General features: G+C 46.2%; 1 protein-coding gene across 1 annotated transcript in view; it reads left to right on the top strand.

Annotated features, from left to right (window-relative positions):
* The window catches only part of unc5a (unc-5 netrin receptor A), a 329,799-nt gene that overhangs the window by 153,624 nt on the left and 151,488 nt on the right, over nucleotides 1–24,687 (top strand). The window contains exon 8 of the mRNA XM_078549746.1: nucleotides 8,632–8,648. Within this exon, the coding sequence (XP_078405872.1) occupies nucleotides 8,632–8,648 (17 nt within the window). The remainder of the gene's footprint in view (nucleotides 1–8,631; nucleotides 8,649–24,687) is intronic.

Consider the following 24,687-nt stretch of genomic DNA (forward strand, 5'->3'; position numbering starts at 1 on the left):
TGCAGCATCATAAGTTAGACCAACTGTCTGATTAGGATTTGGCACACCTTTGTCTTGGATCTCAGGTGACCAACGCTGAACAGCTTTCTGTCAGTTCCAGTATGCAAGTAGACGCCTTCTGTAGATGACCTGAAGGCACGTGACAGCAGCAAAAAGATAAGAATATGCCAAAGAGTGTCAGTGCTTCAACACATCACTGTTTAACCCAGTTGCAGATCTAAATGTTCCAATGTTGCCCCAAGAGAGCTGACCTTACTCATTATGTTGTCATGGAAAGAGGAAATCACATTGAGCAGCTTTGGCAGGCAGCCAGTTTTCTCTAGCATCTTAAATAGACCACCTCTGCTCATTTGGTTGAGTGCCTTGGTGAGATCAATGAAGGCAATATATAGTGATCTCCTTTGTTCACAGCATTTCTCTTGCCGAACTGAGAAGATCATGTTAATTGTAAATGTTCCAGTTCTGAAATAACACTGGAATTTCAGATAGATGCATTCAACAAGGATCTACAGTCTGACAAGAGCAACACAGGCAAATGTTTTTCCCATGATGCTCAGAAGAGAGGTGCCTCAATAAGTGTTGTAATCACTGTGGTCGTCCTTATTCTCATTGAGGGTCACAGCCTTTGCATCAAGCATGTCCTGGGTTGATGCTCCCTCTCCTGAGTAGAGACAGAGAAGTTCATGTAGATGCTGCAGGAGCAGTGGTTTCCTGTGCTTGAGAGTTCAGGTGGTATAGCATCAGAACGTGGAGCTTGTCAATAGCTTTGCTAAGTTCCTCCACTGTGAGTTCGATATCCAGCTCTGCCATGACAAGCAGGCTTTCTATAGTGTTCCACCCATCTCGCCAACTGTTTATTACAGTCAGTCATGTCCTTCCTTTGCCTTAAATGGAGCTGTTTTCATTGCTAATGGACATGATATGCCTTTTTGATTCCTTTATACATCCTCCTAGCACTCTCTTTGTCAAAGGACATTTGGATATTCAGGCAAAAGTTGTAGCCAAAGTTGTAACCTGCAATCTGACAGTAATCTGCACTGCCTAGCAGTCTGTTGGATTTTACTTCAGGCAGCTCTTAGTACATTCAGAGTTTTCTCATTCAGATCTCCCTAGTAATTAATGAAAGCAGATCACTTGGTTTCAACAACAGGTTCCATCTCGGTGACATTAGCCTTGAATCAGTCAACATTTTCCACTCCTGCTTCCCATATGTTGAAAGTGCTGTATTATAGATGGTATCTTGAAGTATGGTCAATTTTGCTTCTACACCCGTTGTGGGACTGCCCGAGAGCACCTGTTCAGTTGAGTCAAGGAACTGTTGGTTTTGATCTGGGTAGGCAGAATGGCTGACGTTGATATGTGGACAGCATTTCTGCTTTGAATGAAAAAGCTTCAAGGATTGCATCCTCATCCTCATGCACGTCAGGGCGTGATCTGTGTTACAGTCAGTGCTGTGGTAGCTACGTGCGTTGAGAATGCTGTTCAGAGAGTCACGTCTGGTGATGATCAGATCCAGCTAGTGCCAATGCCCTGATCTTGCATGTGGCCAGGACACCTTGTGGCATGGCTTGTTCTGAAAGAAAGTGTTAGTTACATAAAACTTGTGGTGGCAGCAAAGTTCAAGAGGTCTCTGTCTGTTCTCATTTATCTTTCCCAGAATGCTGTCTAAGGCAGGGGTGTGACAGGCCCATGCCCATGTATTGAAATCCCACAGTAGGTAAAGAGGTTCTGACTTAGGGATTCTGCTGATAGCAGTGTCAGGCTCCTCACAGAATTGGCCTTTAGCCTCTGTAGTGGAGCACAGCACTGGAGCATAGATACTCATGAGGTTAACTGACCCTGTTTGAGTTGAGAGATGGATGGAGAGAACACATTCTGAACCATTATGGGGGTATGTTGTATCATCAAGAGTAGCGAGCTCCTTACAGTGAAACCTATACCTTGCTGAACTCTTGCCTTGCCAGATGAGCGTATAATGTTTTTCTTTCCGTGATCTGCTCTCAATGAGCCTGGTCCCTTGCAGGGAAGTGATGTCAATGTTCGGGCAATCAAGCTCCATGCTGATCACAGCTGTCTTGCACACATTGTCAACCAGCTGCAAGCCGTCTGTCAATCCTGTGCACATGCTCCTGACATTCCAGCTTGCAAATTGGTATCTTCTTTTATTTATATTTGTTTCATTTGTTTGTCTGGTGTGATGGAGTCTATCCACATTGAACGCATCACCTCGACCTGTTGAACATGCAGAACAGCACTATAGTGTAGAGGACATCCTCACCATTCAAAGTAAGTTCCACCAAAAGAATCAGAGCAGAGAAAAGGAAACATTTTTCATACACCGTGAGTTGTTGCGATCTGGAATGTGCTGCTGGTAAGGGTCTTGGAAATCTATTCAAGTAACTTTCAAAGGGGAAGTTGATATATATTTTTAAAGGAAAAATTTGGGGAAAGAGTGAGGAAGTGGGACTGATGCATAGCTTTTTCATAGAGCTGGCACAGGCATGATGAGCCAAATGGTCTCCTGTATAATTCTTTGATCCTAAATGGCAGCCCTGCAGGTGACAATGGTGAGAACTGGTGAAGAAAATTCTATCATTAGTAGGAAGAAAATTGGTTAAGATGATAAAATAATTTAAGCAAACTGAAGAAAAAGCTAACAGTTGTTGTACATTTGGTTAGAAAATAACCATTTCATTAAATGTAAGCAAATTTGAAATTTGCTAAATTTGAGGTTGTTAGGTGAAAGCCAGTGATCAAGTAAACAGCTAAAAATATTAAAATTAGGTCTTAAGACAATTTAAAATAATTGTGTGCCAGTTGCTTTTTAAAACTATTTTCAGAAATTGTTGCCTGTGTTTCGGGTATCAAATTCTTTTATTGTACTCCATCCTCCATGACTCGCCTTGTTCACTAGATATCCATTTTTCTATGAATCGAACATTAAACATTCCCTTTTTTGAAGGTACACCAGTTAGAAGGTCAATTTTAACAAATTGAAGACATGTATGTAGACCTTAACAGCTGTTGGCAGAAGTGGTTGTGGATTATATGAGCAGTTATGGGAATTTTTGGATTTGATAGCTTTGTGGAATATAACAGTGTCATGAAGGGACGTTCTGGAATAGTAGCACTGGAGAAAGGAGTCTGCACTCATTCACTCACTCACTTCCTAACTATGAGAACCTGGTATGGCATAGTACAGTAAGGTTCACTGGTTGATTCCCTAGTGCTAGCAGCTGTTGGCTGGAAGATAAAATGACAGTCAATTTGCACACAGCAAATTCCTATAACCAGTAATGAGATATGTAACTAGATTTAGTTGTGCTGTTTGAGGGATAAACGTTAGCCAGGACGACGCCTCTGCAGTTCTTCAAGTAGTACAATAGGATCATTTACAGCCACGTAGGCAGGTACCGACTCAGTTTAATGCCTCACCTAAGTTTGGACGAGATTTTGTTCTACACAACCCCACAGAACCCTAACTTTATATTTGTACAATCAGTCATTTCCTTCTTTGCATTCCATGGTTGCTCACAGGTTAGTGAGGATGACTTCAATGCACCTCCTCTCTGCTTTTACACGCACACTCAAAAGCTGCTCCAGTAATTTTTGCTCCTTGGCCACACGTTACTTTTTCCTGTCATCATGCACACTATACTCAGCTGGCTCATACACGAAAACGGTTGAAACCCTTGTCTGGGGTACATATTTTCCTGCTTCCACCCTTCTTGCAGGGAAAGTGTAAATGAAACATGAATAAGAAACAAGCGCGGGAGGAGATTCCACAGTCTACAAACACTCATCTCTATGGAAGAGGTTGCTTTTGACATAATGGGAAGAGACACAACATTCAGCATTGTAGATGCCAAAACTAAATGCCTGATGTGACCCCAGGGTTTGGGGGAATCTTCCTTACAAGTTTCCTTTGTGCAATACACTTTCAGTCACTCGCTCACTCACTTCCTAACTACAAGAACGTGGTATGGCATAGTACTGTAAGGGATCTGTTACATGATTATCATTGATACTACATCCTAATCCTTGTTCTTCTCCCTGCTTTCCTAGACCTATCAGAAAGCATGGATGTTAGTGCCAAACCAAGTGAAGATTAAAAACTTTATGAGGTTGCACCATTAGATTTTTAAAAAACATTCATGCAATGTCAGCGTTGCTGGCAAGGCCAGGCCAGCATTTATCATCCATCCCTAATTGCCCTTGAGAAGGTAAAGGTGAGCTCCTTCTTGAACCACTATAGTTCGTGTGGCGTAGGTACTCCCACATTGCTGTTAGGGAGGGAGTTCCAGGATTTTGACCCAGTGACAGTGAAGAAACAGCGATGTTTAAAAGAAGATTGCAAGAGTTTTTTTTTTATATATAAAGGGTAAGAGAGAGGCAAAAGTGGACATTGGGCCACTGGAGAAGTAGTAGTGGGGAACAAAGAAATGGCGGAGGAACTGAATAGGTACTTTGCGTCAGTCTTCACAGTGGAAGACACGAGTGATATCCCCAAAGTTCAAGAGAGTCGGGGGGCAGAGGTGAGTATGGTGGCCATTACCAAGGAGAAGGTGCTAGGAAAACTGAAAGGTCTGAAGGTGGATAAATCACCTGGACCAAATGGATTACACCCCAGAGTTCTGGAGGAGATAGCTGAAGAGATAGTGGAGGCGTTAGTGGTGATCTTTCAGGAATCACTGGAGTCAGGGAGGGTCCCAGAGGACTGGAAAATCGCTAACGTAACCCCCCTGTTTAAGAAGGGAGTGAGGCAAAAGACGGGAAATTACAGGCCGATTAGCCTGACGTCGGTCGTTGGTAGGATTTTAGAATCCATTATTAAGGATGAGATTTCAGAATACTTGGAAGTGCATGGTAAAATCGAGCAAAGTCAGCACGGTTTCATCAAGGGGAGGTCATGCCTGACAAATATGTTAGAATTCTTTGAGGAGGTAACGAGTAGGTTAGACAAAGGAGAGCCAATGGATGTTATCTACTTGGACTTCCAGAAGGCCTTTGACAAGGTGCCGCACAGGAGGCTGCTCAGTAAGATAAGAGCCCATGGTGTTAGAGGCAAGGTACTAGCATGGATAGAAGATTGGCTGTCTGGCAGGAGGCAGAGAGTGGGGATAAGGGGGTCCTTCTCAGGATGGCAGCCGGTGACTAGTGGAGTTCCGCAGGGGTCAGTGTTGGGACCACAACTTTTCACTTTATACATTAATGATCTAGATGAAGGAACTGAGGGCATCCTGGCTAAGTCTGCAGATGATACAAAGATAGGTGGAGGGACAGGTAATATTGAGGAGGCAGGGAGGCTGCAGAAGGATTTGGACAGGTTAGGAGAATGGGCAAAGAAGTTGCAGATGGAATACAACGTGAGGAAGTGTGAGGTCATGCACTTTGGTAGGAAGAATAGAGGCATGGACTATTTTCTAAATGGGGAGAGAATTCAGAAATCTGGAGTGCAAAGGGACTTGGGAGTCCTAGTCCAAGATTCTCTTAAGGTTAACTTGCAGGTTAAGTCAGTAGTTAGGAAGGCAAATGCAATGTTGGCATTTATTTCGAGAGGACTAGAATATAAAAGCAGGGGTGTGCTGCTGAGGCTTTATAAGGCTCTGGTCAGACCACATTTAGAATATTGTGAGCAATTTTGGGCCCCGTATCTCAGGAAGGATGTGCTGGCTCTGGAGAGGGTCCAGAGGAGGTTCACGAGAATGATCCCAGGAATGAAAGGCTTAACATATGAGGAACGTTTCAGGACTCTGGGTCTATACTCGATGGAGTTTAGAAGGATGAGGGGGGATCTGATTGAAACTTACAGAATACTGAAAGGCCTGGATAGAGTGGACGTGGGGAAGATGTTTCCATTAGTAGGAGAGACTAGGACCCGAGGGCACAGCCTCAGAGTAAAGGGAAGACCTTTTAGAACAGAGATGAGGAGAAACTTCTTTAGCCAGCGAGTGGTGAATCTATGGAATTCATTGTCACAGAAGGCTGTGGAGGCCAGGTCATTGAGTGTATTTAAGACCGAGATAGATAGGTTCTTGATTGGTAATGGGATCAAAGGTTACGGGGAGAAGGTGGGAGAATGGGGTTGAGAAACTTATCAGCCATGATTGAATGGCGGAGCAGACTCGATGGGCCGATTGGCCTAATTTCTGCTCCTATGTCTTATGGTCTAATGTTGTTCCACAGCAAGGTGGTATGCGACTTGAAGGGGAGCTTGCAGGTGGTGGTGTTCCCATGCATTTGCTGCCCTTGACCTTCTAGGTTGTAGAAGTCACTAGTTTGGAAGGTGCTTCCAGAGGAGTCTTGGCAAATTTCTGCAGTGCATCTTGGAGATGGGACACAATGCTGCTACTGTGCATGTTGGAGGGAGTGAATATTCAAGCTGGTGGATGTGGTTCCAATCAAGGTAGCTGCTATGTCCAGGATGGTGCTGAGCTTCTTGAGTGTTGTTGGAGCTGCACTCATCCAGGCAAGTGGAGAGCATTCCATCACATTCCTGACTGTACCTTGTAGATAGTGGACAGGCTTTGAGGAGTCAGGAAGGAAGTTATGCACCACAGAATTCCCAGTATCTTGCTGCCCAGCACCAGGACAGAAATCATAATCCTGAGTGATGTAGATTAAGAGTTTGAGGGGGAGTGTCCTGAGTGATTTGAGAAGGAGGGAGTACAGGGAGACACTGTGGAGGGTCTAACTGGAAGGCCTATTCATTTCCTAGCTGTGCTTAAGGAAAGAAGAATTTCTGATTTCTTCTTGGAAGGCATTGAACTGTGTGCCAGGAAGCTTCTCAAACATAATGAAGAACATAATTACATCTACTACATCCCTGGTGTGAGGTTCTCATGCATGCATCAGCACGCAGTCCACTGTGGATTGCAGTCCACTATTGCAGCTCACTATCCCCTGCAGGAGTCTGTGCCATGAGTAACAGCATCTCTCAAGGGTGTTCAGGCTGGAGACATCCAGGACTTGAGTTCAATTATTTATTCCAGCTTGAGGGCAGGGAGATCAGAGAGATGAGGATTTCACTTGGCTCAGTAATCTCCTAGAGTATGGTTTCCAACAGATCAGGGGGAGTGTTGGGCTGCAGCCCAGTCGCAGTCACACAATGCTAAAGAAAAATTACGCCACATCTCATTGTGCCACTGTGGGAAGCACCTTGTTGAAGCATTTCAGTAGGTGAAAGGCACTTCAGACAAGTAGTAGGAACTGACAAGAGGTGGAAGGTAGTATGTTAGTCTTTGTTTAAGCCATTAAAATTAAAATTCTATCTGAAGTTTTATGTATAGAAAATGTTCCTGTTGCACTTGAAATTTGAGGTGGCATCTAGAACAGTTTTGTTCTTTGGGCAGATTTTGTAGATTGGAGGGTAGAAGGGCTGGGATAGACATTAGCCAAAGACGTTAATGCATGGAAACAGGACTTATGAATGGACATTTTCTACAATAAGCTGCTCTCAACTCAGGCTGTGGATAACTACTGGATACTTAAAACTTCCACACCATCTTCTATGTCATGGGCATTGTCTCATGGTGAAGGCCCTTCTGAACTGATGGCTGGCACATCAAGAAGGGAAATGCAGGCAGAGTCAAAAACCTACAGGGGTCATGCCTATGCCGGAGAACCTTGGAAATAATCTAGGTGGTGGCAAAGATTGACCTGTGATCAGGTGAGAGGAGCCAGATGAAAACCTGTGACCAATGTATCTTTGTAGGGCAAGGCAATCACTGCTGCCTTTGTGGCTACAAGGACTCTTTGAAAAGCTCTTTTTATGAGTATTTACCTGTGCTTCCTGCAGGCTGGGAGGTATCTCATGGTTTAAGGTCCTGCTTAAGGTTAGTTAAACCTATGTATTTCCGATCATTTAATTGGAGATGACTTTATCCTTTAAGTTAAGCCCCTAATGCTCTGACGAGGGCCCTTTCCTGTGTCTGAATTCAGGCTGGTAAGATGGTGGTGGAGCAGGAACATGTCAGGGATGCAGAACAATGTGCCCCACCCACACCATTTCCACCAGGTAGGTTGTGATTTAAAACTCCCCCTTATATTGCAGTTTTCTATTGAGCATGGTTGCTCACTGGAGGACTGGTGAGTGGTCAATATATAGTAATTTTCATAAAAGGGAGACAGTTAGCTCAGCCAATTACAAGTCAATTTAACACCTGCAGTAGGGAACCTATTAAGAGGTGATGGTGGCATTTGTATAAATCCATATGATCCTTTAGAGAAGGAAGTCTGCCATCTTTACCACAGCAATGTGGCTGATTCTTAACAGCTCCCTGAAATGGCTGAGCAAGCCATTCAGTTCAAGGGCAATTATAGATGGGCAACAAATGCTGACTTTACAGCAACACCCACATCCTATGGAAAAATAGAAAAAAAAATGTTTCTTTAACTAAAGATGAAATTCTTAAATATCTTAATTCTTAAATATCTAATAATTCTCAACAGTCAGAATGAATCTCAGAATCTAATAGAGGAGGTGACAGTTAAAATGGATGGGGGAAGAGGAGTGGACATGGTATACTTGGAATTTCAAAAGGTGTTCGACAGTATACTAAGCATGAGACTGTTAGAAAGGCTATGGGGTATAGAATTGGACAGACAGTAGAAAATTGGAATAATAACTAGATGAAAAGACGAAACAGGTAATAGAAGTTAAGCACAATGTCACAGAGTGGAGGCATTTGGCACCAGTGTCCTACAGAATTCAGCCCTGGGACTGCTTCTGTCCACGTCCATCAATGATTTAGGTATAAAGTTAGATGGAATAGCATCCAAAGCTGCAAGGGGATATTGATAAAATGTGGAATGTGCACATGACATGGCAGTTGCAATTCAATGTCAGAAAGATAGGCCAAAATTTTCCCGTTGATGTGCGGGAGTGGGCCCCTCATGCCTGCGCATAAAATGATGCACGGTGATGTCGGACGAGCATCCCAACATCACCGCGCGCCATGGCAATACTTAATTGGGCGGGTGCGCGATGATATCCGATGCGCGCCCGCTATTAATTAACGGGCCACTTAAGGCCCTTGAGGCGCCAATCGACTGCAACTTTTCGGCGCCCGTGCGATCTTTGGGCCGCCACACGGGCGCAACAGGCAGGCGAGTAGGACACATTTGTATAAACCATATCCATGGGCAGGATAAGAGGGGTCAGGGGGTCGCGGGTGTGCTCTGTCAAATATTGTTTTTTCAAAGTTACTGAAACTTGCCTGTGCGATCTGCAATACTTCAAAACACATACCAGCTGCTTGGTCTGGACTCACAACTTTCAGGTCAGCACTCTGCAGTGAGGAATCTTTTTTGGGCCTGCAGGTTTCAGGAAGCCTTCCCTTAGCCTGGGAATAGGAACAGAACTGTCCACTGGAGGCAGCTCCTCTGAGGAGGAAGGGAGGGCTAGAAGAGGGAGCAGGCCAGGAGTGCACATTCAGCCTCCAGGGGAGCCACCTTTGGGAGGACAGGTGCAGGCACAAGGGGTGCAGGGCCAAGAGGTAGTCCAAGGTAGAAGGGGCTGCAGAAGACGCCACTATCCTGCTGCCAGGGTATACAGGTGGTGAAGCAGCTACCTCAATATGTCTGAGGTGCAGTGCCAAAGGAGGCTCCGTCTCTCAAGGGAGACAGTCAACTATGCCTGTCAGATGATAGGGCCTGAGATCTCCACGAACTGTGTGGGTGGACACCCCATGCCAGTGGCTCTAAAGGTCACAGCTGTCTTCAAATTCTATGCCTCTGGCTCCTTCCAGGGATGGGTGGTGATCTTTGCGGTGTCTCCCAATCAGCTGTGCACATTTGTGTCAAGCAGGTAACAGACGCTCTGTTCAGGCGTGTATTGACCTTCATCCACTACCATTGGGACCAGGCAAGCCAGACACAGTGCGCGGCCATTGCTGGTTTCCCCCGGGTCCCGGGTGTAATAGACTGCACACATGTGGCCATCAAGGCGCCAGCAAGTGAGCCCGGTGCCTTCGTCAACAGGAAGGGCTTCCACTCCACGAACCTGCAGATAGTGTGTGATCACAGGATGCTGATTCTACAAGTCTGTGCCAAGTACCCAGGCAGCTCCCATGATGCCTACATCCTCAGACACTCCCAGGCGCCAGGACTCTTCAGTGCTCCGGCTCAGCTTGATGGATGGCTTCTGGGTGACAAGGGCTATCCCCTCAGAAGGTGGCTCATGACGCCTCTCTGCCATCCAAGAACAGAGGCTGAGCAGCGATACAATAGGAGCCATGGCACCACAAGGGCTGTGGTGGAGAGAGCCATAGGTCTCCTCAAGGTGTGCTTCCAATGCCTGGACCACTCAGGGGGCGCACTCCAGTACCCCCCAGATCGTGTGTCACTGGTAGTGGTTGCATGTTGCACTCTCCACAATCTTGCGCTGGAAAGGGATGATGCAGTGGACGATGAAGACATCGACGCAGTGGCTGCGGCTGCACACGATGAGTCCAGCAGTGGGTCCGAGGATGAACACACACAGGGAAATGCTGAGGGGGTAGACGCTGACCCGGGCATACTCCAGGGAGGCAGGGGCACCCGGCAGGCTTTAATCCAATGAACCTTCAGCTAGCACACCACATATGGACCTCCAGGACAAGACTGGTCTGGAGGCTCCATACTCCGATACCTAAGTGCAAAATCTGCCTGGACAGAAACATTAACTAAGGGCCTTGTTAATTAAGCTGAATGTCCCACAAATCACTCATAACATTATTGGAAACCATCCACCTGCAGAAGAAAAGAGGCACCCTCTGCCATGGTGCCTTGTCTGAATTTAATTTTACAACCAAAGGAACTTAAGAAAACAAAATGACAAAGGTGTTAAAAATCACACCAACTCATAAAGACCTCATTGCAGGCCAACACAAAAGCACCAGTGATAAACCCATGGTGTGCCTAAGGTGCCTTATGTTTACGTTTCCGGGTGCTACGTCTTGGTGCTGCCCCCTCGCTGGGAGTGGCATCTGAGACAGCCTGCTGACTCTGCTGTCCTGTTGGCCTCGATGACCTTGGCGGTCATCCTCTGGCCCATGGAGCCTGTGCTGGCCCCACCTGGGAGGGAGCTGCCAGTTCCACAGCTGGCATCGCCCCTGTCATCGCAGCCTCATCGGGTGCAACGGTCACTGGCAGAGGGGCGGAGAAGCGGTCGCCCTCATTCGGAGCAACCTGAGGAGAGCCCACAGAGATGACAGGCAGCTGCTGCGCTGACGTGAGGTCGCTTCCGACCTCCCTGCTCACTGTGGATGCTTGGGCACCGAGCTGGGAAACTTGGTGCCCAGACCACCTCCCACATTGGCACTGACCAACTGAGGTCAATGCCGATGTGAGGATTTGCTGGTCCGAGCGCAACCCCAGGAAGCCCTGATGGATCTCCTGGAGGAGCCCCTCCACGAGATTCATTACTCTCTCCATGGAGGACGCATGGCACTCGGACATGAGGCTCATTGCTTCGGCAATCGTCCGCGTGGACTCCTCCACCACGGAGACCAAGCCAAGCATAGCTTCATGTATCTCCCCCAGACGCTCCCGCACACCCGGCCGCATTTCCTGCATTTGCTGCATCGCGGACGACTCCAGAGACACATCATCAGGCACTGACTGAGCATGTGCCTGCTGCCCTGCAGTCCTCCAACTGCTGGCGTTATGGGCACTCTCTGTCTCTGTCAGCTTCTCCAGCGACTGTGAAGTGCCCTCACCGCTGTGCCCCAGGATACTAGCCGATGTTCTAATTCCCACCGAGGTGATAGTATCTGCACTGGTGCCTGCCTGGCAGAGATGGTGTGATGCTGTTGAGACTTCAGGCCTTTCAGGTGTAAGATGGGGCCTCTGCTGCTCCTCCTCCCGGCCCTGCTCCGATGATGCTGAAAGGAAGAACAAGGACAGTGGATCAGTTAACCTGGAGACAATGACAAAGTGCATCCCTGTCCCCTGGATCATTATGTGCTCATCCTTCCATAACCAATGGTCAAGCCATGTTGCAAACTTAAATCAATTAACATTCAGCACTGCTATGGCTGTTGGAAGAACAATGCTGACCTCGCTATTGGGCATAAATACCTGGCTGTGGCAGCCCAGCCTCACCGACACCAATGGACCTGGGCACATGGCACCTCTCCAAATCTAGGACCTCCTGCTCGAAGCAGCTAAGATTGGTGATCTGCGCCTGGCCGCCGCCAGTCCTCGCAAACTCTGGCGCGTTATGAGCATTCTTCTCCTGAAAATGGAAGACGAGCATTGATTAGTGAAAACTGCACATGGACTCGCTTCACGCACGGCCCACCCCAACAAGAGTGGCTCCAGTGCCTCCTCACCCCGCTGCTGCCAAACACTCACACAAAGATGCTAGGCCTTGTTCCCCACCCCCCCTATTCCCCTCCTTGGACACATGCTGCCTACATCACATTAGGCACTACACGGTATACCCTTCCATAGCAAGGAGGCACAAGCACGTGGAGCACAGAGCGCAGCAGATGGTTCATTGCCACGCCACCTTGAAGCTCCCCTCCCAACCTGTCATCACCCTGACTTGGACATGTCCTGCAGTTCCAGCACAGCGCCTAGGTGCAGCTCCTCCAGGTTGTCCCCAAACCAGCCATGTGGGACTCAGTGTAACACATGCTGCAGGGACAAAACACATCTCTTCAACACCCTCTCAGGGCGACCTCAGCATGGGCAATATCTGCTGGCCCACCCAGCAAAAGATAAATGCCGTCAATTGTTCAATGCAGTCACTATGCTCACTCAGACTTGGGGGGTGTGGGGGCAGCAGGGGGTAAGCCAACCTGCTGGGTTAAATGACCAATGCCAACATGGTACTCACCCTGCCAGGACGCAACAAGTTGTTGAAGCACTTGCGACACTGTATCCAGGTCCGCCGCACCACATCGCAGGAGCTCACCACCTCCACCACCTACTCCCAGGCACGTTTCAACATGTGGGGGAGCCTTCTCCTCCCACCCTGGGGAACCAGCACCTCACGCTGTGCTGCCACCTCCTCGAGGAGGGTAGCAAGGCAGTCTTTGGAAAAATGAGGAGCACACTGGCCCCCCACTCTACCCTCTGGCCAGTCCTTCCCCGATGGCCTACCCTCCGGCCTGGCCTGCCTCAACGGCCTACCCTCCAGACATGCATGAACTTCATTGCCCCTCTGCACAGCCCTTCGCCCAGCCATTGAGAGCAGCCTTTCCGAGGCTGCCAGTGTCTTCCTGCATACAGGCTGCTGGGTCGCCATTGGACCCGGCGGTCTGAACATGCCCACCCATTCCAGCTGTGCACGGGAGCCGTGAAGTACACTGGGCGGCCTTAATTGGCCTGTCCGTGTAAAATGGCGGTGCGGACCCAATCGCAAGTGGCAATCAGGTTCGCTCCTGCTCCCGCTCCACCCCCTCCAGCAACTAGAAAATCCAGCCCTCTGCCTCTCTCTCCACAGATGCTGTCAGACCTGCTGAGCTTTTCCAGCAATTTTTGTTTTTGTTTCAGATTTCCAGCATCCGCAGTATTTTGCCTTTATCTATAAAGAAACCATGTTGGCACACAACTGACTTTGAATTATAAAAGGGAAACAAGGTGCTTTATAAAAATACCCCCCTCAAAAAGAAATAACAACTTTTTTTTCTTTTTGGGCCTCCCACACAGTGATTGACTGAGAGTGGAAGTTTCAGAAGTCTGGGAGAAGGAAAAGGTCAATGTAAGCAGCAGCATGCAGAGACACAATTTTAAACAATGTGGGAGGAGGTTATCAGACTCTGTAAAAGGAAAATAAATAAAACAAAGTAGAACTGTACAAAAGTTGAACCACTAAGCCTGGTAAGAAAAACTAACCCACAGACAGAAAAAGATGGTGGATGGGGATTGATGTTTTTCAGAAAGAGGCTACATGAACATTTTGACAGCCTGTGTACAAACACCCAGTTGTCAGATTGTGCGATTTCTATCTGCCAAGTTTACATTGGCAGAAGACATAATTAATGTGAACATAGGAAATTGTAATATATTAGGAAAGTATGTGTTGCAAGCAAAGAGAATGTGCAGATTTAAGAATTTTATTGAGATACAGATAAATTGATATATGCATACTCAATTTAAACTGCTTTCCTCATTTTTACAAGCAGCAGTACAGACTCCAAACTAACATTAGTAATTAACACTCCCACAGCAATTATACCATAAATAATATGGGATATATTTTCAACTTACATCCCGGCAATAAAACCGGTGTTGCAGATGTGGCCGTCTGATATTGAACCCACCTATTTTTCATTTGTACACACATGCCTTACTGTTCACTTTTTGCCCAGCTTATTGAAGAAATTCTTCCTCAAATTCTTTTCATTAATCACGACAGATCTCATGCATCTCAAACTCCAAACTAGCCACGCATGAATTTTGCAGCTATTGGCTCCATGGCTGAAGAATAAAGCATTTTTTAAAGACAAACCAAAAATAAACAGAAATGGTAGAGGTTTTTGTGCTGCAACGTCAACAATCAGGGCTATCTGTGGGATGGGTGTCAGCCAATGTAATAGATTTGCCAAATTTTGTTGCATAGATGTAAGCAGAAGCTAAATGTTTCCACATAGGGACTTTGCTTCATATTGTCTTGTTTGAAGCAGCATATTCGGAGACTTGGAAGTGGATGAGCCTGCTGTCCTCTCATTTGTGCACTCTTATTGATGCGTTACACGTGGAAACCAAAGAGCTTTGAAGAGGAAAAATTACATTATCGAGAGTTCCAAGGTCATATGTGAAACTGAATGTTTATATAAGTTCATGGGCACAACTGAACATGATACAGCCGCATCTTCATTCACTCATAAAACATCATTTTAATTATTATGTAAATTATATTTATAATGGAATCACTGTAGCATATATCCCGGTGCATAATTTCATGAACTAGAATGATAGTAAAGTGGAAAATTATATACTAAAAATGAAAGACAAAGAAATATATTAGTCTGCAAGAAAGAGGAGACGAGCTTGATAACTCTAATTTTGAAGCATTATTTTAAAAAATCAAACATTTGATTAACAAACTTCAAATATCCAAATTAATGACATTCTAATAGATAACTTACTAAATGTGTAAACTTGGATGTAGAAATCAATAAACTTACTTGAAGACATGGCCTTGCATTCAGATGAGGACAATCAACAACTAGCAGAATCTGAAAATCAGATAGAAGTTTGGTTGGTTTAAGTGGCTATAAAATGATTATAGGTATTGAGTGAAATGTTAAGTTATGCTTACAATGTTTGAAATGAAAAGTGTGGAATTAAGTAAAAATCAAAGGTGCTCTTTGACATATTGAAGCTGTGAAATATTTGTCAATTAGGCTCCTTGACTTCCTTAAGTAACTAGATTTCACTAAACCAATGAAACAAGTAAGCACTCGTGCAAACTAATTTCTTGTCCAAATAACATTGGATCAATGAGGTTATGCATTTTGGCAGGAAGAATTGGGGAGCTGAATATTATTTAAATGGAGGAAGACTGCAGAAGGCTGCAGCACAGAGGGATTTGGGAGTGCTTGTGCATGAATCCCAAAAAGCTAACATACAAGTCCAACAGGTAAAAGGGAAGGCAAATGGAATGTTGGCCTTTATTTCAAAGCAAATGGAGTATAAAAATAGGGAAGTCTTGCTAAAACTAAAACTTGCTAAAACAAGGCACTAGTTAGACCACACCTAGAATACTGTGAACAATTTTGGTCCCCTTTTCTAAGGAAAGATATACTGGCATTGGAGGCAGTCCAGAGAGGTTGATTAGATTGATCCCAGGTATGGAGGGATTTTCTTATGAGGAGAGGTTGAGTAGGTTGAGCCTGTACTCATTGGAGTTTAGAAAAATGAGAGGCGACCTTATTGAAACATATAAGATTCTTAGGGGGCTTGACAGGGTAGATGCTGAGAGGTTGTTTCCCCTTGCGGGAGAGCCTAAGACCAGAGAGCATAGTCTCAGAGTATGGGGATGCCCATTTAAAACAGAGATGAGGAGGAATTTCTTCTCTCAGAAGGTAGATAATCTGTGGACTTCTTTACCGCAGAGGGCTGTAGAAGCTGGGTTGTTAAGTATATTCAAGGCTGAAATAGATATTTTAATCAGTAAGGGAATCAAGTGTTATGGGGAAAAGGCAGGAAAGTGGAGTTGAGGATTAACATTAACATGATCTCATTGAATGGCAAAGCAGACTTGATGGGCCAAATAGCCTATTTCTGCTCCTACATCTTATAGTCTTATGGTTAATGGTTTGTTTAATAATTACATTTTACAAATACAGATAAACTTCAAATTATCGTAGTTACTTTTAAATATTTCAGTGTCAGTGTTTTTTTTAATGTATTCTTAATCCAGTAATTTTCTATTCAGATGGCACCTAAAATTCAACAAAATTCAATTATTTCTATCTAAGAAAATTGCATTTACAGATATTATAGATAATAGGGTATCAAAATCTTATTTATAATGCCATTCTTCTCCACAACGACAAATTAATTAATTCTGAAATGAAATGAACACATCACTTTCCTAAATATCACCTGCAATGCATTTACAGTTGCTGAGTAAGACATTGAGAATGTGCTGAAGAAATAAATTGCAGCTTTTATCAGATGCTCAGATTTTTTTTGAAGTTTTATACATTGAATGAAATATAGTTAATGATAATTGAATGAATCTGTGAAGCAAATGGATAGTGTAGTGGATTGGAACATTGCTTTCACTTCTGTGACCAAGGGGAGAATTTTCTCCCCATTGGGAGGGCCAGTCGAGAGGGGGCGCGGGTGGGCACGGAACCATTCGCCACCCATGATCGGCTGCACGCCGCCATTTTACGTGGGCGGGCCAATTAAGTCCCACCCAGCGTGACGCACGCCCAGTAGCGCTCAGCGCTACCTGCGCGGGCGGGGGGAGGAGGGAGAGTCGGGGCCTGCCCTCTTTTGCGCATGCGTGCAAAAGAGAGCAGCAATCTCTCTGAGGCAGCTCTGTGCCTCAGGGAGATTAAGTTCAGGTTTAAAGTTTAAAATAAAGAAAATTAAAAATCATTTACACATGCCCCCTCATGTGACAGTGTCACATGAGCTGGGACATGTCTATGAAATGTTTAAAAAATGTTTATTTATTCAATTAAACCTTCATGAAACCTCATCCCACCAGTGGATGAGGTTTCATGCAAAACGCGAAGGCCACTTGCGGTCTTAAGGTTGGACGGGCAGCCCTGTCAATTTGTTTAATTGGTTTATTAATGGCCTTAACAGGCCTTTGACAGTTCGGTGGGCGCGCAGCTGACTCGGCGGAGAAGAACAAAGTTTTCGTTTCGAGTCCTCATGACCCTTCAACAGAACTAAGTAAAAATAGGAGAGGGGTGAAATATTTTATGCTGAGTTTTTCCAGGTATATCTGGACATGTGCGGGTGTCAGATCCGCACCCACCACCAATTAAAAGGCCATTTAAGGCCATTAAAAACCCAATTGAACCCAATTTTATGTTGCCTGTGCGATTTCGCATTCGTCACACGGGCAAAATGGACAGGCAGGAAGCCTACATTTTGCAAAACCTCATCCAAGTGCAGGAAAAAAAGGGTCGGCAGCATTGCCATTGTGAGTAGTGAGGAGTTTAGGAGATAGTTTGCTGCTGGTTGCTTATTTGAACTTGACAGCTTCATATCTGTTCTGAGCTTCATTCTTAGCATTTCCAGGCTTCATTCCAGGACTCATTGGTGTCTCCAAGGCCCCCGGAGGATTCAGACTGTGTGGACCCTTCCAGGTATCAGACAGCCTTCTGTAACCCTGCTAATGGGGATTGTGGTCTCCGCTGGTGGCACCGCCTCACAGTGGCCCTCAACTTTTATGCCTCCAGCTCTTTCCAGTGGTCAGTGGGGGATCTGTGTGGAGTCTCCACAGTTGTGTCAAGCTGGTGACAGAAGCTCTGTTCAGGCGAGTACTGACCTTTATTCTTTACTGTATGGACAAGGCCAGCCAGGCTGAGCGAGCCAGAGGCTTTGCAGCGATTGCTGTGTTCCCCCACACCCAGGATGCAATCAACTGCACACATGTGGCCACCAAGGTGCCAGCGGGTTAGCTGGATGCCTTTGTCAACAGGAAGGGATTCCACTCGATGAACATGCAGATAGTGTGTGACCACAGGATGCAGATTCTGCAAGTCTGTGCAAGGTGTACTGGCAGTTCCCATGACGCTTACATCCTAAGACACTCCCAGGTGCCGAGGCTCTTCAGTGCTCCAGCCCAACTAGATAGATGACTGCTGGGTGACAAGGGCTATCCGTTGAAAAAGTGGCTTATGAAGCCTTTCCACCACCCAAGAACAGAGTCAGAGCAGCGTTATAAGAGTCATGCCTCCACAAGGGCGGTGATAGGACCATAGGTCTTCTGAAGATGGGCTTCCAATGCCTGGACCATTCAGGGAGAGCATTACAATACCCCCCAGAGTGGGTGTCACTGATCATGGTTGCATGCTGCGCTTTCCACAATCTTGTACTAGAAAGGGGGACCCACTGGAGGAAGAGGATCTTGACGCAGCTGCACAGGTCACAGAGGATGAATCCAGTAGTGAGTCAAAAGAGGAGCATGGTGAGGAGAACACTAAGGGCATGGAGGCTGACCTCTGTACCCTTCAGGGAGGCAGGGACACCAGGGACACTTTGATTCAATGCTCCTTCAGCTAGGCTGCCAAAGATCTGCTTCCACCTCATACCAGGGCTGCCATCTCCATCTCGGATGTCTGAAATGACCCTTTCATTTGAGCCCAAAGTCCACTCAGTGCCTGTGCAATAAAATTTAGAGACACTCACGTCCAGCATTACATATTGGCATATCCTGCACCAAAAATATACAAAGGTGAAGCATACTCAAGCCATTACGGCAAAAACAAAATTTACCTAATTTTGACAATCCAAAAAAATTAACATCACCTTCTCTGGCCTTCATTCCCGGACAGTAAACATAAACAAAATATTACACAACAGAAGGTCACCTGTAACCAGTCACTCTTGTACTCATGGTGCCTTAAAGTTATGTTTGTGAGCGCTACGCCCTGGTACCCACTACCTCGGTGGCAGCGACATTGGAGACAGCCTGCTGATTCTGCTGTCTTGTTGGCCTTGATGACCTTGAAAGACAGTCATCGTCTGGCCAGTGGAGCCTGTGCTGGCCCCGACTGGGAGGGACTGGCCAGTTCCATGGCTGGCATCTCCTCAGTCATCGCAGCCTCATCAGATGCCATGGTCACTGGCAAAGCTGCTGCCATCATCCAGAGCACCCTGAGAGGAGCCTGCAGAGACGAAAAGTATTTTATGCGCCAACATGAGGTCGCTCTGGACCTCCCTGCTCACTATTGATGGACGGGCGCCTAGCTGGGATACTGGGTGCCTCATCTATCTCCCACACTGTCACTGACCACCTGAGGTCATTGCCTGTGTGAGGGTTGCAGGTCCAAGTCCAATCCCAGGACCCCCTCATTCTGTCCCTGGAGCTGCTTCTCCATAAGAGTTGCCACTCTCTCAATGGACTGGTGCACTCAGCTATGAAGGTCAACTCAGTTCTCATGCTCCACATGGACTTCTCCACAACTGAGACCATGGCATGCATACCCTCATGGATCTCCTATGCACATCCCGCTGGACATCCGGCATCTGCCACCTAATGGACGACCCCAGAGGCTCATCATCTGCCTTTGACTGAGCATCATCCTGGTCTCCAGCAGTCCTCTGACTGCCGGCGCCCTGGGCACTCTCTGCCTCCACCTGCTCCTCAACCAAGTGTAAAATGCCCTCACTACTGTGCATTCACATTCTAGCTGAGGATCTAATGCCCACCGAGGTACTAGTATCTGTGCTGGTGCCTGGATCAGAGAGCGGGTGTGATGCAGGTGCATGTGAAGCCTGGTGGTCCTCTGGAATCAGAGGTGGCTGTTCGGGATCCTGCGATTGAGTGCGTGCTGGCAAATCTAAGGGAGAACAACATGTCTTAAGTTAAAGTCATCACACTGTCACTGTGCATGCCAGGTACCCTGGTGAGACAATGGAGATCTGCAACTTGGTGCCATCATCTTTCAATGATCAATGCGGAAACTAGTTTTGGGGCTCCCATCAATGATGAGACTACACTAGAATGTTTGCACCATCCGAAACTCTCACCTCCGTGCACTACACTCTTATCTTCATCTGACACCTCAGCCTCCCCGCAGCCAGTTGACCGAGGTTGCCTCTCCAGTTCCAAGGCGTCCTGCTCAAATCTGGATAGGATTAGGAGGTTTGTGGGGCCTCCGCACGTTTACGACCTTGCAATGCTGTTATAGGTTGTCTTCTCCTGAAAGGACAAAGGGGCATTGATGAGTCCACTCTCTACCTGCAGCGTCATTGCAGCCTGGCCAACCCCACCTGAGGAGCACCTTGTAGGGCACATCTGAGTTGTGGCCCTCAAGCCACAAGGCGCTCAGTCCAAGCAGCCAGGGCTCAACCGACCTGCCCTTCTGCCTGGCATCTCTAGCCACACTTGATAGCATAACATCATTGTTCACACCACAGAAGATATGTTCTTCCCTGGCAGCCTTCAAGGAGCTGCCTGTGCCGTTTTTAACAGGACCCCGCCTGCTCCTTACCGACCATTGGGAGGACATGTTTTTCACTGCGCGGACCTGCCAGCCAGCGTGAAATTGCAGTCGGGGGCCGATCGCAGGCCACGGCCCATTTCCCAACCGGTCGCAGGCCCACCGATCATGTCCGCCCTCCAAGGGTAAAATTCAGGCCACTGAGTATTTCCAGCATTTTCTGTTTTTGGCTTATGACAAATGTCAGGAGCATAATTCATTTAATAACCAGGAAGGTTATGAAACATACAGGAGGAAATTGAAAAAAAAATACAGGAGGCAAAGTGAGCTTATGAGAAAAGATTAGCAGGCAACATTATAACATATTTTACAAACATATGATATGATACATAGAGGTTAGTTAGGGAAAAAGTGGGGACTATTAAGGTCCAAAAAGTAAATTTTCACATATAGACAGAGGACATGGCCAAAGTATTAAATTAGTATTTGGCATATGCTTTCTCAAAGGGGGCAATGATATAAATGTTAGACTAGAAGAGGAGAGCAAAGTTATACACTGGATAGTGATAGATGGCTAGGACATTCTAAAATGTTTTGCCTTGGTTTCAGGGTGTAAATGTGCTTTCTTTAGGGGTTGCCTGTCACCCTAAGAGTTTTGCCACAGACTGTTATTCTTAAAAACTACTCATTTATTTATAGATTGATATACATCTCAGTATTTTACACAAGGTTCTACTTCTGCTTCCCACCAGATCACAGTGTCATAGACATGTGACATTGCATCACAGTTACATCAGTAATTATATCAATTTCAAGTGTTCCTGATGTTTACCCTTTACTCTATATCTCCCTCCTAGTCTTTATCCCAACTATATACACACTCTAACATCCCCCTGCAAAGCCTCAGGTTTCACAGGATTAGCCTTTGAGGTGCCTTGATCAATTTCCCCAAGCTGGTTGTAATTTCACTTTGAGGTTGAGGACAATCTGCACTTTCTCGTTGTTCGATAGGAGTGTCTTCCACCTGAGTGCTTGTAGAGTTTTGACCTGTTTCTGGCTCCTTGTCTCCATCTGGATCTAAATAGTATGTCCAAGGTTCCATTGGTTTAATTCCCACTGATGTCAAGGCTCTTCAGTTCCTTCTGATATTTCCCTGATCTGTCTCAATTCCATAAGATCTCAGCTGTGGCACTCTTTCTATGACAATGCCTTCTTTCTGTTGATCCCATCTCCACACTCTCTCCCTGGGCTGTAGCACTTTCAAGTCTCATCTATGCCTGAAGTTGAAATTATGGGCTTGACTTATGAGTTCTTTGTTGCTCCTCATGCTTCCTACCTTTCTCACAATCATCTGAGGTAATGTTAGGTTGTAGCGTTTGCTGTAGAGCTGAAAGTTGTGTTTGCAGCTGTCTTCCCATCAATATTTCTGATGGCACAAACCTGTTTATAAGTGGTGAAGCTCTGTAATTAAGAAAACCTAAGTTAATATCCCTTTTTTTCATCAATTCCTTGAATGTGCAAACTCCTCTTTCTGCATCTCAGTTCAACTGAGGATACCGAGGTGAACTAGTCACATGCATGATACTGTGTTCCTGCACAAAGTTATGGAACAGCTCATTGGCAAACAGATAACTGATGCCTGATACCACAACATCTGGGATGCCATGTGTTGCAAAGATTCTTCATGGTGATGAAATGACTGCCTCCTCCATGGTACGATGCAAACTCCTCACTTCAAACCATCTGGAGTAGTAATCAATGACAATGATGAAAATTTTGGGTGGAATCATCCCAGATTTGCACTAAGTGCACTAGCCGCAATGGCAGGATTTCACTCCATATCGTTCCAATCCCGCCTCATTAATCATGCATTCCCAGGAAACATGCCGTTTTGCTGGCGGGCAGCCTCCGATTCACCCACCACACCATCACCTCGCTGCTTCCTCACTCAGGGCACCATGTTTAAAGTGCAGCTGGAGTGCAGCACTTCAGCTTGGGAGGTGGAGGCAGCGGTGATCAGTGCCAAAGCTGCCCAGAAGAAGCTGGCCATTCAGTGCAGAAAGAGGATGAATAATCTCATCCATGCTGCCAGGGTGAGGCAACCATCTCATCACTCTAAACTCACACACTCAAGGCAATTACATATTCACTGGCATCTCACTCACTGCCAACTCAAGGGGCATCACCACCCATTCTCTCACACACACCCTCATATCTCCACCTGGCATCATCTCCTCTGGAGACTGCCTCTTCAGCCCCTACCTTCTTGAGGTCACTTGCACAGATCAAAATTTGTCCCCACACACACTCTGGGATACCCCCCTGACCCAGTGAAGCCCTAGCCCTACAGTCGCTGAAAAGCCACCCCTGCCTTACGGTTGGTCTTGTAAGTAGAGATCTTTTCGTGAGCCCCCCTAAAAGTGATGTGATGCTGCTTGCAAAGCCTGGCACTGATGACCACAAGCACTGCCTGAAGCAAGGTAGTCAAACAAACCTCAAAGTCCCGATTGAAGTGCAGCTCGCCAGATGCATGTTGCTTATGTTCAGTTGTGAAACACGTCAGTGTGCAATCACACCAAGATGCCCAAATGATCCAGCGTGGGGGGATAATACCGGCGAGCAGGGCTTATAATGATAGGCTGATGCATTAAAATGAAGTTCCCGACATCTGGTGGCGAGAAAGGCAGCCCGGCATTGATGGGCAGAGTAAACGATCACAAACTGGTTTCATGACGTCATGAAACCGATTTTTGGTCTTCCTCTCATATTGTCCCCTCATGCCTGCCATGACGCCCGATGACAATGGGCATAAAAGATTCCTCCCTTTGTCTTTGAACTCGAATAAATCCACTCCTAGGCACTCCAATTGCCTCATAGGAAAGGTAGATGGTGCAAGGGTTGCTTGCACTGAAAGCCCCTGCTGCCACCATCAATATCAACAACGCCTACCGATCTGACAGGCCCTGTATGACTTGCCCCAGTGAGCCCGCCCCACTTAACTTGACTCCAGGCAGCCACTGCTGCTCCTGGATCTGGGCCTCCTGTAGTACCAGCAGTGGCCACTGCTCTCAGTGGAGCTGCAGGGACTGAAGAGCTGCTGGCCCTCTGATTCACCAGCAACTCTTGGAGGCTGAATCTCCACCTCCAAAAGGCATGGGAACTCCCAAAGGCAGCTAGGTAACTGCCTGATTGCCACTTCCTATCAGGGCTGCCAGAAACGGCTGTGGTGGCTTTGTTACTGGCTTCCTGGCAGGTGGAAATTGAGCCCATTAACTCTGTTTCTCTCTCCATAGGTGCTGCCTGACCTTTCAGGAAAGAGTAGTGCAAATAATGTGCTATCAGTTTTAATATCTGGAAGTGAATTCTTTAAAATTGCAAAGAGATGAAAAATGCATTATAAAATCCATGTTTTATATTGAAAATTCAATTATTGAAACTGCTGATTGCTTTTTAAAATACTTTTCTCTTTCATGGATGTGGGCATCACTACAAGCGCCAGTATTTTGATGCCCATCCCTATTTGCTCTTGAACTGAGTGGCATGCTAAGCCATTTCAGAGGGCAATTAAGAGGCAACCATATTGCTATGGGCCTGGAGTCATTGATGATAGCATGGTCACCATTACTGAGACTAGTTTTTTTATACTCCAGATTTATTAACTGAATTCAAATCCTACCAGCTGCCATGGTGGGATTTGAACACACATACCCAGAGCATTAGCCTAGGCCTGCTGGATTACTAGTCCAGTGACATTACCATGATGCCACCATCTCCCCTAAACTGCAGGATACTATTTCAGTAACTTAAACAGCAGCTTCTAAAATGGCTGAATTTGCACTACCTTACAAATCCCAAAGCCATTAAAAACAGAGTCAGGCTCTGGAAGAGCCCATCAAAAGCAATCACCTTAGAGGAATGTGAATGCCCATGTCTGCTGACCCATTCACAATCACAGACAATCACCTGTGTATTCACCTGTGTAGGAAACAAGTCATTAGATGAAATCACTTTGAACAATGGACCCTGGTTGAAAAAAGAACTCGTCCAGCTGTAATCTAATCATGTATAACATTTGGACCTGGAATCAACTTTGGGAAACTGGTCAGTTGGTGAGAGG

This window comes from Cetorhinus maximus, chromosome 10 (assembly GCF_964194155.1).
Source record: "Cetorhinus maximus chromosome 10, sCetMax3.hap1.1, whole genome shotgun sequence".
Classification (NCBI taxonomy): domain Eukaryota; kingdom Metazoa; phylum Chordata; class Chondrichthyes; order Lamniformes; family Cetorhinidae; genus Cetorhinus; species Cetorhinus maximus.